General features: G+C 36.3%; 1 protein-coding gene across 4 annotated transcripts; it reads left to right on the top strand.

Moving 5' to 3' along the window:
• Positions 1-9,980: 9,980 nt before the first annotated feature.
• Positions 9,981-14,784, top strand: Gapt (GRB2 binding adaptor protein, transmembrane). 4 transcript variants are annotated; one of them, XM_042690904.1, is made up of 3 exons: positions 9,989-10,063; positions 12,376-12,493; positions 13,030-14,784. In XM_042690904.1, the coding sequence occupies exon 3, from the start codon at positions 13,328-13,330 to the stop codon at positions 13,799-13,801; it is 474 nt and encodes a 157-aa protein (XP_042546838.1). In that variant the 5' UTR covers positions 9,989-10,063; positions 12,376-12,493; positions 13,030-13,327; the 3' UTR covers positions 13,802-14,784. The 4 variants fall into 4 exon arrangements, with proteins under 4 accessions (XP_042546837.1, XP_042546838.1, XP_042546836.1 ...); XM_042690902.1 differs by having other exon boundaries at positions 12,926-14,784; XM_042690903.1 differs by lacking the exon at positions 12,376-12,493 and having other exon boundaries at positions 9,981-10,063; positions 12,926-14,784.
• Positions 14,785-15,433: the final 649 nt, after the last annotated feature.

Genomic DNA, 15,433 nt, shown 5'->3' with positions numbered 1-15,433 from the left:
CTGGGGGAAGATCAGTGTAGGGCAATGTACAATATGGTAAAAACATTTAGTTGAAGTGAAAAAAGGAGGAGGAGAAATAATATGCTCTTTAGTTTTAAGTATGCATTAAATAAATTTGTTTGAAAGGTGTAATAAGAATCAGGTAATACTAGGATTTCTTCTATTTACTTGTACACACACACACAACTATTGTGAATATATTGTGAATGGTTTTGATCTTTTTTATGTGCTTTACTGTTTAAACCAGAAGAATGATTTACTAGTAAAAAAACACACATAGAAGAACAGATAAAGGAAGTGGCATTGTGGCTCAAGTGGTAGAGCGCTCGCCTTGAGCTGAAGAGTTGAGGGACAGCGCCTAAGCCCAGAGTTCAAGCCCCACAACTGACAAAAAAAAAAAAAAAAGACCAGATAATGAGAGAGAGAAAGACAGAGAACAGAGACAGAGAACAGAGAGGGGGGGGGGCAACTATCTATGGAGACAGAAACTTGTATGACACATATCTTGCTTATATTATTTCATTATTCAGTTAGCATCTTCTAGTAAAAATAATCATAGAGAGCACTGAGTAATTCCATAGCATCCTATCAGTAAGCATATGGTATCTATTAGTTTGATTGCTGAGTTAAGGTGGTGGTAACCACTTTATTATAGATATATGACAGACATATAGAGCCCAGTCCCTAATAATTTCTGAGCTATTTTTATAATTTTAATTTTAATTAATTTAATTTTTTATTTTTTACATTAATTTTTATTAAAAAATTTTAATTCAAATACACTTTTGAAATTTTTCCTACTTTTTAGCTAATAATTTGATCCTGCATCAGTAATTCTTAATAAAATCAGTTATTTTACTGCACAATGATTACACTCTGGTGTCATGTAACAAAGACAGAGACAAATGGATGTACGTATGAAAATTAGGTTGGGAAAGCAAAAAAGAAACACACACACACACACACACACACACACACACACACACACACACACACACGGAAAAAAGTTAAAAATGCACTAATATTATGGGCCAGCAGAGGGCAGCCTTCTCTATGTTTTGTGTGTGTGTGTGTGTGTGTGTGTGTGTGTGTGTGTGTGTGTGTGTGTGTGTGTGTGTGTGTGTGTGTGTGTGTGTGTGTGTTAGAACCTCTTCACTGGAAGCAAAATTGTTACTTGTAGGGTTATTTTTTTCCTCCTACAGATGACTAGGTTAAAGATAAAGTTGTATATAGTAAAATGGAAAGGATAGATTTGCATCAATTCTACAGTACTTCATTAGTGAAAAGAGCCTTGTGTGAAATGAACTCAATTATGATTTTCACAGAGGTGACAGGAAAAAAAATGCTGGACTTGGGCTTGAACTCAGGGCACTGTTCCTGAGCCACATTGTGCTCAAGCCTAGCACTGTACCACTTGAGCCACAGTTCCACTTCAAGCTTTTTCTGAATAGTTTGTTGGAGATAGGAGTCTCATGGACATTTCTGCCTGGGCTAGCTTCAAACCTCAGATCTCAGCCACTAGAGTAGTTAGGATGACAGATGTGAGCCACTGGCACCTGGTTGGCTTATGTTATTGGTGCTTATTATAAGTTATTCTCCTAACCTCCCTCCAAGACAGAAGATCTGTCTTTCAATGTTAGCTAGAGCAATCTAAATTCCTTTGACAACCTTGAGTTTCCAGCAGGCACTGTCCCTGAGCTCTTTAGCTCAAGGCAAGTGTTCTACCACTTGAACCACAGCACCACTTCTGTTTTTTTCTGGTGGTGAATTGGAGATTAGAGTCTCACAGACTTTCTTGCCTGGGCTGGCTTTGAGCCGTGATCCTCAGATCTCAACCTGAGTAGCTAGGATTACAGGCGTGAGCCACGGACTCCACAGCCATGGCCACTAGGTTAAGCTTGGTCCAAATTTTGGACTAGACCAGGAATCAATGACATTCCTCTGAATAAAGTGGGTTTAAATTGGGAACTTTAGCTCAGGAATTTGGATACGCTTAAATGTTTTTTTTTTCTTTCTTGCAATTGTTTCTAACATATTTATAAGATGATTTCTTTGTTGCTTTGTATGTCGCTCTCCCACAGTATAACCCCTGCTTTCACTGTATTTGATGATGGTATAATTTGTGGAGGGGAAGGGCAAAAACAAACTGTTTAAATAGGGATACAGGTGAACCCAAGAGATGGGAAGGGGTGGGAAGGGGAGGCAAAGGAGGAGGCAACAATGCTTGATAAGAAATGTACTCATTACCTTGCCTATGTAATTGTAACCTCTCTGTATGGTATTTTCACAATAAAAAAAAAAGAATTTAAAAGAACAGACTCTAGATTCAAGCCTCATGATCCAACTTTGAATTTAAGCTCTTATACTACTGATCGAAATTGCATAGGTAACTCAACCTGATTTTATTTCAATTTCCTCATGTCCAAACTAATGAAAGATACCCATCCCCACGTCTGTGATGATTGAAAAACAAGCCCACGTAAAAGGCTAAGTGAGTTGTTTGCCAAATCCTGAAGTGAATTATTAGTGCTACTGTAATCAGCACACAAATTTCTAGGGTGTTTATTATTTTATTATATATTATATACAAGGTCTATATAATTACTTGATTATATATATATATGCCTCTGATGAACTTTGAGCACTTTGCAGATTATATTTTCTTTTGCAACAATTTCAAGTTCCCTTTTCATGGAGAAGAAAAGAAGTTAAGTGGTTTACTCAACATGCTAACAGCATTATGTATTAGAACATTCATTCAAATAGGCCCAAGTACTCCATATTGCCCAGCTACATGCTGTGGCCTTATAAGTATCCAGGAAACTTTAAAAAATACTGCTTGAGTTCACCCTCAACATTTTGCTTTAATTTTTGTGGCTGAATATCAGTATTCTTTAAACTTCTTGGAAAAAAAATCTAATGAACAGCTATAGTTAAGGATCACTGGGTCTATTCAAATCTTAATTGAGTGGGTTATGATTGAGTGATTAAAGCAAGATAGTTAATAGCTGAGAGGGAGAAAGACTCTGAGAACAATGAGAAGACAAACATAAAGTTCTGACAAACTGCAAGTCTAGCTACTGAAGAGGCTGAAGTTGGGCAGATAGTATTCAAGGACTTTCCAAGCAAAAATATTCACAACACCCCTTCTCACCTCTCAGCTGAGTGCAGTGGCATGCGCTGGTCATCCCAAACTATTTGAGAAGTTGTAATTGGAAAGACCACAATGCCAGGCCAGACCAGACAAAGAAACTTCATCTCCAAAGCGACACATAGAAGGCAGTGACATATCCATGAAATTACCAGCATGATAGAATGCTTGGAAGTTGGTCCATTGGGCTCAGGCATAGCCATTCTTAGGCAGGAAGGAGACTCATGGGCTCACTTAATTCCAGGGCAGGAAGTAAGACCCTATTCTAAACTCAATAATGAAAGACCTAGCTAGAGGAATGGCTCAGTGGTGTTTGTGCCAGCCTACCAAGATGAGGCCTTGAGTTCAAACCCCAGGGCTGCCAAAAGGTTAAGAATGTTGATCTACTATCTAGATGGAAGGATGTGTCATGGCAAGACCTATCACTCTTAAATGAAGAAAGAATAATGTAAATTTAGTCAATCTATTGCTTTTAAAGAGAAGATGGTGTTATACACAGAAATTCAGAAGCAGGTCTAGCAGAAGCTCTCAGGCTTACCTAGAACCATGAAGCATTTCTGCTCCACACTAGTGCCCTCACATTCTGGGTAAACACTCATCAGTGTTCATCTGAAGATGGACTAGCTTCCAATGCATATTTCCTGCAGAAAGTAATGTATTAAGATTATCAAAACCCTTCTAGATAGGTCCTCTGACACTTCATTGGTGTTTGTTTGGGTGTTTCCCTTTACCTTCTACTGCTTCTTGTGCAAACAGAGTTAACAGTTCAACATCCCATTATGTAAAAAGAGTAAAATCTACAACAGTATTATTGCCTCTGGCTCTCCCAGAATTTCTCACCCAGAATCAGTCAGGTCAGCAGGGTCTCAAGGCCAAATACTTAATAACCCAATCCTTCTGCCCCATCAAGTTTGACATGGTAAAGAGTAATTGATGATGTGCCTTTAATAAAGGTCTCTGTGAATCCAATAGCTTTTAATCTAGCCTGACTACAGTGTGCAATTTCTAAATGTATCCAGTTATTTCTTTAAAATTATAGGTTACATTTACTGAATATGTTGGAGAACCAAATAATGACTAATTCACTGTTAGTAATCTAGTTTGCAGTAATCTCAAGGATGAAAATCTATGAAAAGATGTGTAGATGATTTGTCTCAAGAAAGTGTATTCACCAAATTTGCAGTATTGAGTTTTATTTATGAAAAAGTAAAATGGGTTAATTTTTCATATATCATAGTTTCTCCAGTTGTTAGTGTTTATCTACTTTTATGTGAAGGAGTAAAAGGGGAAGAAGAAGAGGGAGTGTTGTTCAAGTGAAGTTGAAGCAAGCTTCGTGTCATATTATCTGATCCACAAAGCAATTAGGAAACACGATGAGCAAAGGAAGTTGGACTAAAAGGAAGTATATACTAAACCTGAAACCACATTTCAGATATGTACTGCTGAATATGATCATCGCTTCTATACGAACAGCCTTTTGAATTTAGAAGTATGTGAAGCTATGAGCCTTTGAAGGAACTTCAGGAATCAGCCACTCATTATAGATACCTTACATATGATGAGAAGAAGAGTCAGTGAAGTCGTTTCTCATCTGAGATAAGATTTTTACGACAGGTAAAAATGTTTTAAACCTACAGAAATGTGATTGCAATGATTAGGGGGGTACTGTCCCTTGAGAATATCAAGTGTGTCCATCACAGCCCTTATTCAAAATCCAAGAAAGGAGGATTGTCTTGCTTTGACTAGCTGAAGGTCAAAATTCACTTCATTTTAGTTTGACCCATTTTGCACTTAATTATTAATTTTCTTTCATATATGTGTACATAATCTTTATGGAGTTGACAAGGGCGTTATCATTACAAAAAGCAGTTTATGAATGTAATGTATCATGATCAATGCGATTCCCTTTCCACATCCTCACCCATCACTCCCAACTCACCCCTTCCCTCACTTTTTATTAATTTTGTAGAATATGTGTTGAATTTTTGACTGCATTCTCCCACCTTTTCCCCTTCATTCATCTATCTCCCGCCCTTTGACCCCATCCTAACCCTTTCAAGTATCTGTTTCTTAGTGTTTATTTTGTCGAAATCTCTATTATCCTTTCTAAGAGGTTGCACCATTTCAGTTCTTCCCCTTAATATACCACAGTTCAGTTAATACATTTGTGTACACCTGCAAACCATACAAAGCATATACTTATATTTATTTATAAATTCTAGCTTCCACATATGAGGATAAAATATGAGACCTCTGTCTCTTTTGGCCAGATTTACTTCACTTAGCATGATTTTTCCCCAGGCCCTTCCATTTTGTTGTAAATTATGCAGCATCATTCTCTTTAATGGATGAGTAAAGTTCAATTGTGTATATATATACCACATTTTCTTTACCCACTCATCCATTGTGGAATCAACCCAGATGCCCGTCAATGGATGGTTCCAAAGTTATTAATAATGCTCTTCTTCTTTATCTACAGCCTCACCAACTTCTAGACTGGGAAGTTTAAGATAAAATTGTCTTTATTTGAAAAAAGTTTAAGAAAAAGTTTGCCTGTCATTTAACCAAGTGGTCTTCTATTTTAACTAGTAGATCAGCTTACCAAAGATGGTCATCATATTAAACACGTGATATTTATCTGCCACACACTATCGGCTCACACATACTATCCTACCAACTCAGGAGGCTGAGATCAAGAGATCTAGGCTTAAACTAAGCCAGGAAGAAAAGTCTGTGACAGTCTATCTCCAATTAATCAGCAAAATGGTAGACCAGAGGACTGGTTCAAGGTATGAACAAGAGAGCTGAGCAAGAGTTTGATATCCTGCATTCACACCCTAGAATCAGGAACAATGAGATTGAAGAGCCTCCCAATAAAGAAAAGTCCAGGACTAGATAGATTAACCTTTAAAGATGAAATAACACCAAACTCAAATTGTCCATGAATTAGGAAGGGAAAGGATATTATTAAACTCATTGTATGCAACTAGTATTTTACTCATTCCAAAGCTACTCAGAGAAACAATAAAAGAGAATTATATACCAATCTTTTTGATGAACATGGAAGCAAAAATTCTAATGAAATACTTGCAAATTATAATCAAACATCAACAGTGCAAAAAGATCATGATCATGTTAGTCTCATTCAAGGTATACAAAGGGTTCAACATACATAAATAAATACTTACATGTACTACACATAAATAAAACCAGAGACAAGAACTATTTTATCACCCTCATGTCAATGCCTTTGATGCTGGGTGCCAATGGCTCATGCCTGTAATCCTAGCTACCAGGAGGCTGAGATCTGAGGAACATGGTTTAAGCCAGCCCAGGCAAGAAAGTCTGTTAGATTTTTATCTCCAATATACTACTCAAAAAAACCCAGAAGAGGCTCTGTGGCTCAAGTGGTAAAACACTAGCCATGAGCCCAAGGACAGAGCCCAGAGCATGAGTTCAAGCCCAAGGACCAGCAAAAAGAAAAGTCTTTGACAAAATCCAATGGAGTAGAAAGAATGTACCTCAACATAATAAACGTTATCTATGACAAACCAATAGCCAACATCATACTAACTAGAAAAAGACTAAAATCATGTCTCCTAAAGTCAGGAGAAGACAAAGGTATTCATTTTCTCCATTCATATTCAGTATAGAGCAATAGAGAAGAAAATAAAAGGCATCTAAACCAAGAAGGAAAAAAAATCAAACTATATGCAAATAATGTGATTCTGTATTTAAAAGACTCTTAAGACACCATCCCCAAACTCCTGGATCTTATAAATACCTTTGGCAGTATAGTAGGATATAAAATCAACATGCAAAAACCAGTTGCTTTTCTGTACACCAACAATAAATAGGCTGAGAAAGAAATCAGGGGAAAACAATCCAATTTTCAGTAGTCTTGGAAAAAATAAAATACCCAGCAATAAACTTAACCAACAAGATGAGTGATGTTTACAATAAAAACTGTAAGACTTGAAAAAAAAGAAAGTGAGGAAGACATCAGAAGTTGGAAAGACATCCAATGCTCATGATTGGTGAAATCAATATTATAAAAATAACTATATTACAGAAAGCAATCTATAGATATAATACAATCCCCACCAAACTTCTAATGTCATTCTTCATAGAAATAGAAAAATCGATCTAAAAATTGTATGGAAGCACAAAAGTCAATCTTGAGCAAACACATCAGGAGGTATAACAATGTTAAGAGTTCACATTGTACTACAAAGCTATAGTAACAAAAACAGCAGGGTAGTGGTTTTAAAAATCAGATGAACAGCAAGACCCATGGAACAGAACAGAAGACCCAGAAATCAATCCATGCCACTATAGCTATCTTATTTTTGACAAAGGAGCCCAAAATATACATCGGAATAAGATAGCCCCTTCAACAAATGATCCATGTCAATATAACTTGGAAGTTGATCAAACACCTTAATACCCCAAATTTTAAAACAATATATGAAAGAATAGAGAAAATACTAGAACATACTGACATAGGGGCCTGGAGAGAACTTGAATAGCTCATAAAATAAGAGCAAGAATTGACAAAATGGAACTGCATTAAAAACCAACAAAGGAAATAGTCACTAGACTGAAGACATACCCACAGAAAAGGAGGAAATATTTGTCATATATATATGTTATTAACAAGGAATTATTATTATACAGGGAGCTCACAAAACTAAACTTGCAAAGAATTAACCTAATTAATAAATGGGTAAGTGAACTGAACAATTTTTGAAAGAAGTACAAAATGACAAATGCATGAAGAAATACTTAAGATCTTTGGCTATAAAGGAAATACAAATCGAAGAAACACCAAGATTTCATCTCACTCCGGTCACATTGGCTCACAATAAGAACATAATTAACAACAAATACTGTTGTGGATAAAGTGGGGAGAGAAACCTTTATTTACTGTTGGTAGGAATGTAAACTAGTGTAAACACCATGGGAATCTGTAAGGAAAGTCCTCAAAATGAAATAGCATCAAAATATGATCCACTGAGACCTCTCTTGGACAGGTAAGTCTAGATGCAATAGAGGCATTTGCACACACAGGTTTTTTTGCAGCACTATTCACAATAGCCAAGCTATAGAAAGTGCCCAAGTTCCCTACAGCTGATGAATGGGTCATGAAAATGGAGCAATGAAGTTTGTAGAGAGTAAATTTGGAAGAAAGGGAGGAGATAGGGAGAAGTGACAGAGAGGAGGAATCTGATCGAGGTTTGTTATTGAATATAATGGACATGTCAAAATGGAATCCCTGTGTACAACTAACTGATGCTAATAAGAAATACAAAGAAAACCCCTACCCTTCATTATTTTTTTAGTTCAGGTTTGGGAATGAATTTCTCCCTTAAACATGATCTAAAATCCTTTCCACTGAAATTCATCCTCCACATCGTCTAAGTCGCACAATTTAATTTTGGCAGCTGCTAATTATAGATTGAGTATTTAACATACTAAAGCTACAATGATATTATTTTGATTTTTCATTCATGCCTTCTCTCCTCACCTCTAGTTTCTTAACTTCCTGACATTAAATTTATATAACCCCTTTGTAGACATAATAAAACTGTACTACTTGCAAGGTAGTGATACCTCCTGCTAATACTCCAATTGCTTTAAATTACTAATCCTATGAACTGATTAATAGTAAAGAATTTGCTAGCTACTAATTAGCTTTTCTGTTTTATACTGCAATGTAAATTTCCACACTGCTCTTAACAAATAGCAGAGAGCCTTGGGATTCCTTACAAGATATCTTGGAAAGATATCTGGAAAGAGTTCAAAGACAAGTCTATACACACAAACATCTGAAAAAGAGAAACAAGAAAACTATTTCTAGATATAATTGTTTTAAAAATGCAGTGACAGCCGGTGCTGGTGGCTCACGCTTGTAATCCTAGCTTCTTAGGAGGCTGGCCGTTCAAAGCCAGCCCTCGCAGGAAAAGTCCGTGAGACTCTTACCTACAATAAACCACAGAAAACCAAAAAACCGGAAGTGGTGTTGTAGCTCAAGTGGTAGAGTGCTAGCCTTGAGCTGAAGAGCTGAGGGACAGCACCCCAGCCCCACAACCAACTAAATAAATACATAAATAAATAAAATGCAATGAGAGTTGGGTGCTGGTGGATCACATCTGTAAGCTCGCTACTCAGATGGCTGAGATTTGAGAATCATGGTTTGAAGTCATCCTGAGGAGGAAAACTCCATGAGACTCTTATTTCCAATTAATCACATAAAGCTCAAAGAGGAGCTGTGGCTCAAGTGGTAGAGCTCTAGCCTTGAGCAAAAGAGTTCTGAGATAGAGCCCAGACCCAGAAGTTAAGCCCCATTATTGGCATGCAGACAGACAGACAGACAGACACACACACACACACAGAGGCACACACACACACACACACACACACACACACACACACACACACACACACTGAGGGAAGAAAGTTAAATCTACCTTGTTAAAGAAAAATTGTATAATCTTTTATATTGAAAAAGATTATTCTCCTAATCATGTAAACAAAAAAAGCCCTATGTAGTATGACACTTAAAATCTCTCCTTTTAAAAGAACTTAAATATAAGTAAAACGTTGTTAATTCTAAATTGAGTTCTGAAAATAATACTAAAAATTCTAGCCTTTTAAAATCATTTCTGGATACATTTGAAAAATTACATGTTAAAGATAAAAGGCCAAACTTCCTCATTCACAAATTTCTCTCAACTCTAGAGTGTCTGATAAGAACTTCCTCTTTTAAAACCAGGAAACTTTGCAAGTATAAAATAATATGCAAGGGAGGAGAAGAAGGAAGTAACTGACCAAAGTGAAAAAGAGGAACAGTTCTAAAACAAACCAAATTTGAAGCATCAAATGAGCAAGTGAGATTGACACAACCTGAAGGTAAGAATAACATTTTCAGTGTTTGGTAATGAAAATTAATAGTAAACAAATTTATCGTTAGCTAATTGATGCCTCTATTTCTTATCAAATTCTTCTTAGAAAACCTGCCTTAGTTGAGGTAAGGGGAAAGCAATTTACAAGCTGTTGATAAAGTGTCTCTAAATGAATATAAAGCTCCCCAAATCCATGGTTGAGCAAAAAAGCGGAATCTGCCTTCAAATTCCAGTTTTTCATCAATCTGTGATCTATATCAAATGGATAAATGTTCATTAATCTGCTGGAAATGCTTTCTGAAATAAAAAGTTTTCTTCCAAGCTGGACAAAGGGGAACACATTTAGATATGATGCCATACTGGAAGGGCTCTAGTTTAAAATACATATTTCTTCATTATCAGTCTAAATTTATGTCTCACAGGAAAGCGAAAAGGAAAGTGCTCTTCTGCTATAAAAATGACTTTGTCTTTATGTCAGTGAACAATGAGCAATTTTCATGTTAGGAATGTACTTGAATGTCTATTCTTCATAGAGCAATAAAGATGGAAAGAATAAATTCAACTTTGATCAATTGAAAGGGCAATCTGTGGCTGTACTCAGCTGCCTGAACCCCATCCCAACTTCCATCACAAGTCTTGCTTCTTTCTATAAATTTACTAACACTAATCAATATTTGCAATTTACTTTATGAATTTATTTCAAATATTCTGGCAAATAGTTATTTAAGTAATCATTTATGCTGGGTGTGGTGGCTCACATCTATAATCCTAGCTACTCAGGAGACTGCTATCTCAGGATCGTGGTGGAATCCAGACCAGCCAGGAAAGTTCATGAGACTCTTATCTCCAATTAAGTCATAAATAGCCAGAAGTGGAGCTGCAGATCAAGTGGTAGAGCATTATCCTTGAGCAAAAAAACTCAGGGACAACATTCAGGCCCTTAGTTCATGCCTCAGGACTGGCGCACACAAATAAACACACACAAATGTGATCATTTGTGCTACAAAAACATCTTAAGATCAGTTCTTATCTTTGTTGTAAAGGAAATAGAATCATACTGTGAAAATCATTTGACCACAAACTTTTGTCTTTGAAAGAAGCATTGTATTGGCCCTGATGAAGGGTTCTCTACTGTACTTCCCAAAGTCTCCAAAAGATGAAAACTTATCTAGATCTTCAGTGTCTATCCCTATATTTTTATCAAAGTTTTATAAAGAAACTGTGTGTCATTAGCCATTTTGGTATATGAAATATCACACTGAGAACTTGCACATTGAGCCTTAGGCAAATTTATAAATATTCACCATTGTTTTTGAGTAATAAATGAGAACAGGGGCACTATTTTGTGTGTCTTCCTTTTGTTATTTGTCTTTTATAAATTACTTTTCTCATGCCTAGTGCTAGTGCTGGCAATACAAAGATAAATAATACATGGTTCACAGCCCTCAAAACGGCAGAGCTAACCAATTTGGTACCCATTTACAGGAATTTTTAAAGAGTAACATTTGGGAAACAATTTTACTTGATTGTGACTCAGTCACTTCCTAGAAAAAGTTACTTCACATCTATAATCTCCTCTATTATCATCCGTATAATAGTGATAAAAAAATAGCAGCTACTTTTTATGACATCTGAGGTTGAAATGAGATAATCTACAAAAGAGTATTTAGAACTTGACTGGACAAAAGCTATTAATTAAATATGGTTGATAAAGACATTCAATGGATAAAGACCAATATCTCACAAGCACTGTTAACAATGTTGGGTGTAACTCTTTCAATGTCTCAGCTGAAAATACCTATCCCTGGAAGCATTAACATAAAACCCTTTAACATTACCTTAACTGAGTAAAAGGTATTTTCTGGACGGTATAAGAAGCTAGGAAATTGGAAGGTTTATAAAACTATTTTGATCTCTTTCAAAACTCTTCATGCTTTAAGAGTAAATTATAAGCCCTTTAGAAGACACCTTTTGACTTTTAAACTACAGTTTAAATGATCAGATTCTGAATATTTGAGTGAATTTTAAATTTCATCATTTAATAAATATTGATTGAATAACTTTTTATACTCTTTGGTCTTTATGTCTAGGACTATAAAGACAAACTGATCACTGCTTATCATGTAATTACATCATTTATTTAGATTATCAGGCTATAATAGAGAATACATTCATCTGGGATTACAGAGGGAAGAGTGATTAGAGCCAAAACTATAATCCTGCCCAATTCAAAGAAGAATGAGTAGATCTTACAGAGGAGTTATTGCACAATAGAAATAATTGTATATGTATTATCTTACCTTATTTGTCTTATTGCAGGCAAAAATATTTCTTTTGTTGTGGTACTGAGTTTGGAACTCAGGACTTCATACTTGCTAGCAGATGTTCTACCATTGAGCCATATTTCCAGCCGTTCCTTGCACTGATTAGTTTTGAGGTAAGAGTCTAAGAGTCTCACTTCTTACCAAGGCAAGTGCTCAGTCTAGGATCCACCTTTTTACACTTCCTGCTGAGGCTTAGGTGATAGGCTCATGCCACTGTGTCAGCTATCGGAGTCTCAGGCTATTTTCTGAATACAATCCTCTCTATTCTAGCCTCCCAAGTAGCTAGGATTATAGGTATAAACCACTAGTGCTTGGCAGAAAATTGTCATATTTACTATAAAAATCACATTGAAGTCTAAGTGATAAACAACCAGACTTGGGCGAACATGAGTTCTTCCATCTTTGTTCTCTCCCCACAATATCCCACATTGTAAATGACATTATAATAAGGAATGTATTCCATGCTGGTATTTAATGCATAGTTAGATCAGGTTTTTAATTATATTATCTACTAAACATGCAATAAATATATTTTTGATTTATAGAAGATTTCTGGATGACAGATCATTCAACACTCCTTTTCTTGAGTTTTCTACTCTGCTGTTACCTTCTGCTCATTTCTGTTTCATTTTGGGATTCACTGATAAAGAAGGACGTGAAGTGGACTAGAACCCTCTTGATACAGTGCAACTGTGACTTAGCATCCGGACGGTGCACAGCATCATTGACAAAGAAAGCCATCTTTCAAATCTGTTTACTCAACCTCATCTATATTTGCATAAGAACTTTGCCAAATGATGTTCTTCCAAATATGAAAAAGAGATAGGTAAAGAGTAGCTTCCAACTCATTCTTTAACAACACTGAAGTACAAGGAATTGCATCAGTGTGTGCCTGTGCATTGATTAGTCACACCACCAAATTACTGAACAACGTTGTTAACGCAGAAATGTTAAAAGGCTATGGAAATACTTCAGTGGCCATTCTTCTAGGCATTTCCCTTGTTGTGTTTTTGGTGTTCTGTGGAATTGGTTGTGTTTGGCACTGGAAACGCCATAAGGCTACACGATTTACCTTACCGAAGTTTTTACAAAGAAGATCTAGCAGAAGAAAAGCCTATATGAAAAATCTCTATTTGGGTACCCACATTATTGGCTTAAGGTCAAAAACCTCAGTTGAAACCCAAGACCACAAATCTACTGACGAGGAAATAAAAATGCATAGCAACTATGAAAATATGGAAGCAGGGCTTCCCAAAGCTAAAGAAGAAACTGAGAAGGGACTTTATGAAAACACATGCCCATCCAATGTCACGGAGCCTATCTACAAAAATGAGATGTCTCCCTATTATAATTTCAAGAAGCTTCAGACTTCTCAAGTGCCTCCAGATGAAGACATCTACATTCTTCCAGATTCATACTAGCTTCTCCAAATACTGAGATTCGTTCAGGAAAAATATTCGCTGGGACTTTTACTGTACTAATGTCATTATTGGCCAAGTTCCTCTAGTGAATTCAATGGTCTCACCTCTCTTCACTCCTTGGAATGCTCTCTGAGCATAATTGTAGGTGAATTCTCTGTTTGGGCTTTATTCTGTGCTATGTATGCTCATTCTTCCTTCTAATAATGCCTGTTATGTGTGTCTGTTATTTCTACTTCAACCAGCTTTTTCCAGTTCAGAACTGTCACATTATCTTAGCAGGTCTTATTTAATCAATTGTTCATGAAGCCACCAGATTTTTCTTCAAAAATCATTCCCAATAGCTCCATCACTCCTTTGTGGAAAACTTTAAAACCATTCTTTTGGCATAATTCTTACAATTCTATTCAGAATTCATGGTGTGTGAGTTGGGGGTTTACTTGTTCTGGAGCTTGAATTCACGGCCTCTCATTCTTACTTAACTGTTTTGATTCAACGCTGGTATTCTACCACTTGAGTCACCCTTCCACTAATTCATGGCTTTTTATGTTTGGTTCTAACTTCCTTACCAGAGACTTCTAATCCCTCACCTCTCAGCTTTCACTAGTATCTTAGGACATGTTCAACTTATCTCCTTTATGGCTCTGCTGTCTCTCAAGCCTGTCTCAAATGATAACGAGTCTTCTGAATCATTGTAAATTTGCGTTTACCATTTTATTTCTGATGTCTTATAAGTCCTTCTGCTTATCTAATTGCTCTGCTATTTTAAACATTGTTTAAAACATTGTTTTGAATTTTAATACTTAATGTTAGGCAATCAATAATATCATAAAATTTCAACTTAATATAAAGAGAATGCAATCTATTCATACTTTTAGCCATAAAGACATTATGTGAGGTTGTAAATATCTTTTAATTGACAAGAATTACACTTTGTTAAGTACTTTTAGGGAAAATGTAATAAATTTTGTCCATTGTTAGTCTAACTAAAGAATATGTTTATTGACTCTCTACTATCAATTTATTATTGTGTTAGGCACATGGGGACTAGAGAGGATCGCTATAACAGTAAATAAAATAGGGACAGGAGTCTAGTAAGAAAGAAAAGACAATACATAACTATTTAAATGAATACTAAGCTCATTATGAAGCTGAGATTCATCTCTAAACCTAAGCTTCCATCCACTGCATTGGATTTCTTAACCTGGTGCTCTGCAAATTACCTTTATCCATATAGTAAGCTATGGTGATACAGACATGGATAAAAAAGACTGGATTCAAGCTGGGTGCTGGTGACTCATGCTGTGGTCTAAAGCCAGCCTAGGCAGGAAAGTCCATGAGACTTTTATCTCCAATTAACCACCAAAGTTATGGCTCAAAGTGGTAGAGTAGAGCCTTGAGTAGAAAAGCTCAGGAACAGAGCCCAAGGCCTGAATTCAAGCCCCACATCCCGACCCCCAAATAAGAGAGAGAGAGAAAAGACTGGATTTATGATTGTGTGCCCCTGTGATCCTGGGTAGGTAGGAGGCATGACTAGGTGAAAAGGGACGGGAACGTGGCTTAAGTGGCAAAGCACCTGCCTACCAAACTCTTCCCAGAGTTCAAATCCCAGGAATGCACACAAGAGAGAAAGAG

This window comes from Dipodomys spectabilis, unplaced genomic scaffold, assembly GCF_019054845.1.
Source record: "Dipodomys spectabilis isolate Male_0828 unplaced genomic scaffold, ASM1905484v1 ptg000140l, whole genome shotgun sequence".
Classification (NCBI taxonomy): Eukaryota; Metazoa; Chordata; class Mammalia; order Rodentia; family Heteromyidae; genus Dipodomys; species Dipodomys spectabilis.
This window is presented reverse-complemented; position numbering and strand designations above follow the sequence as displayed.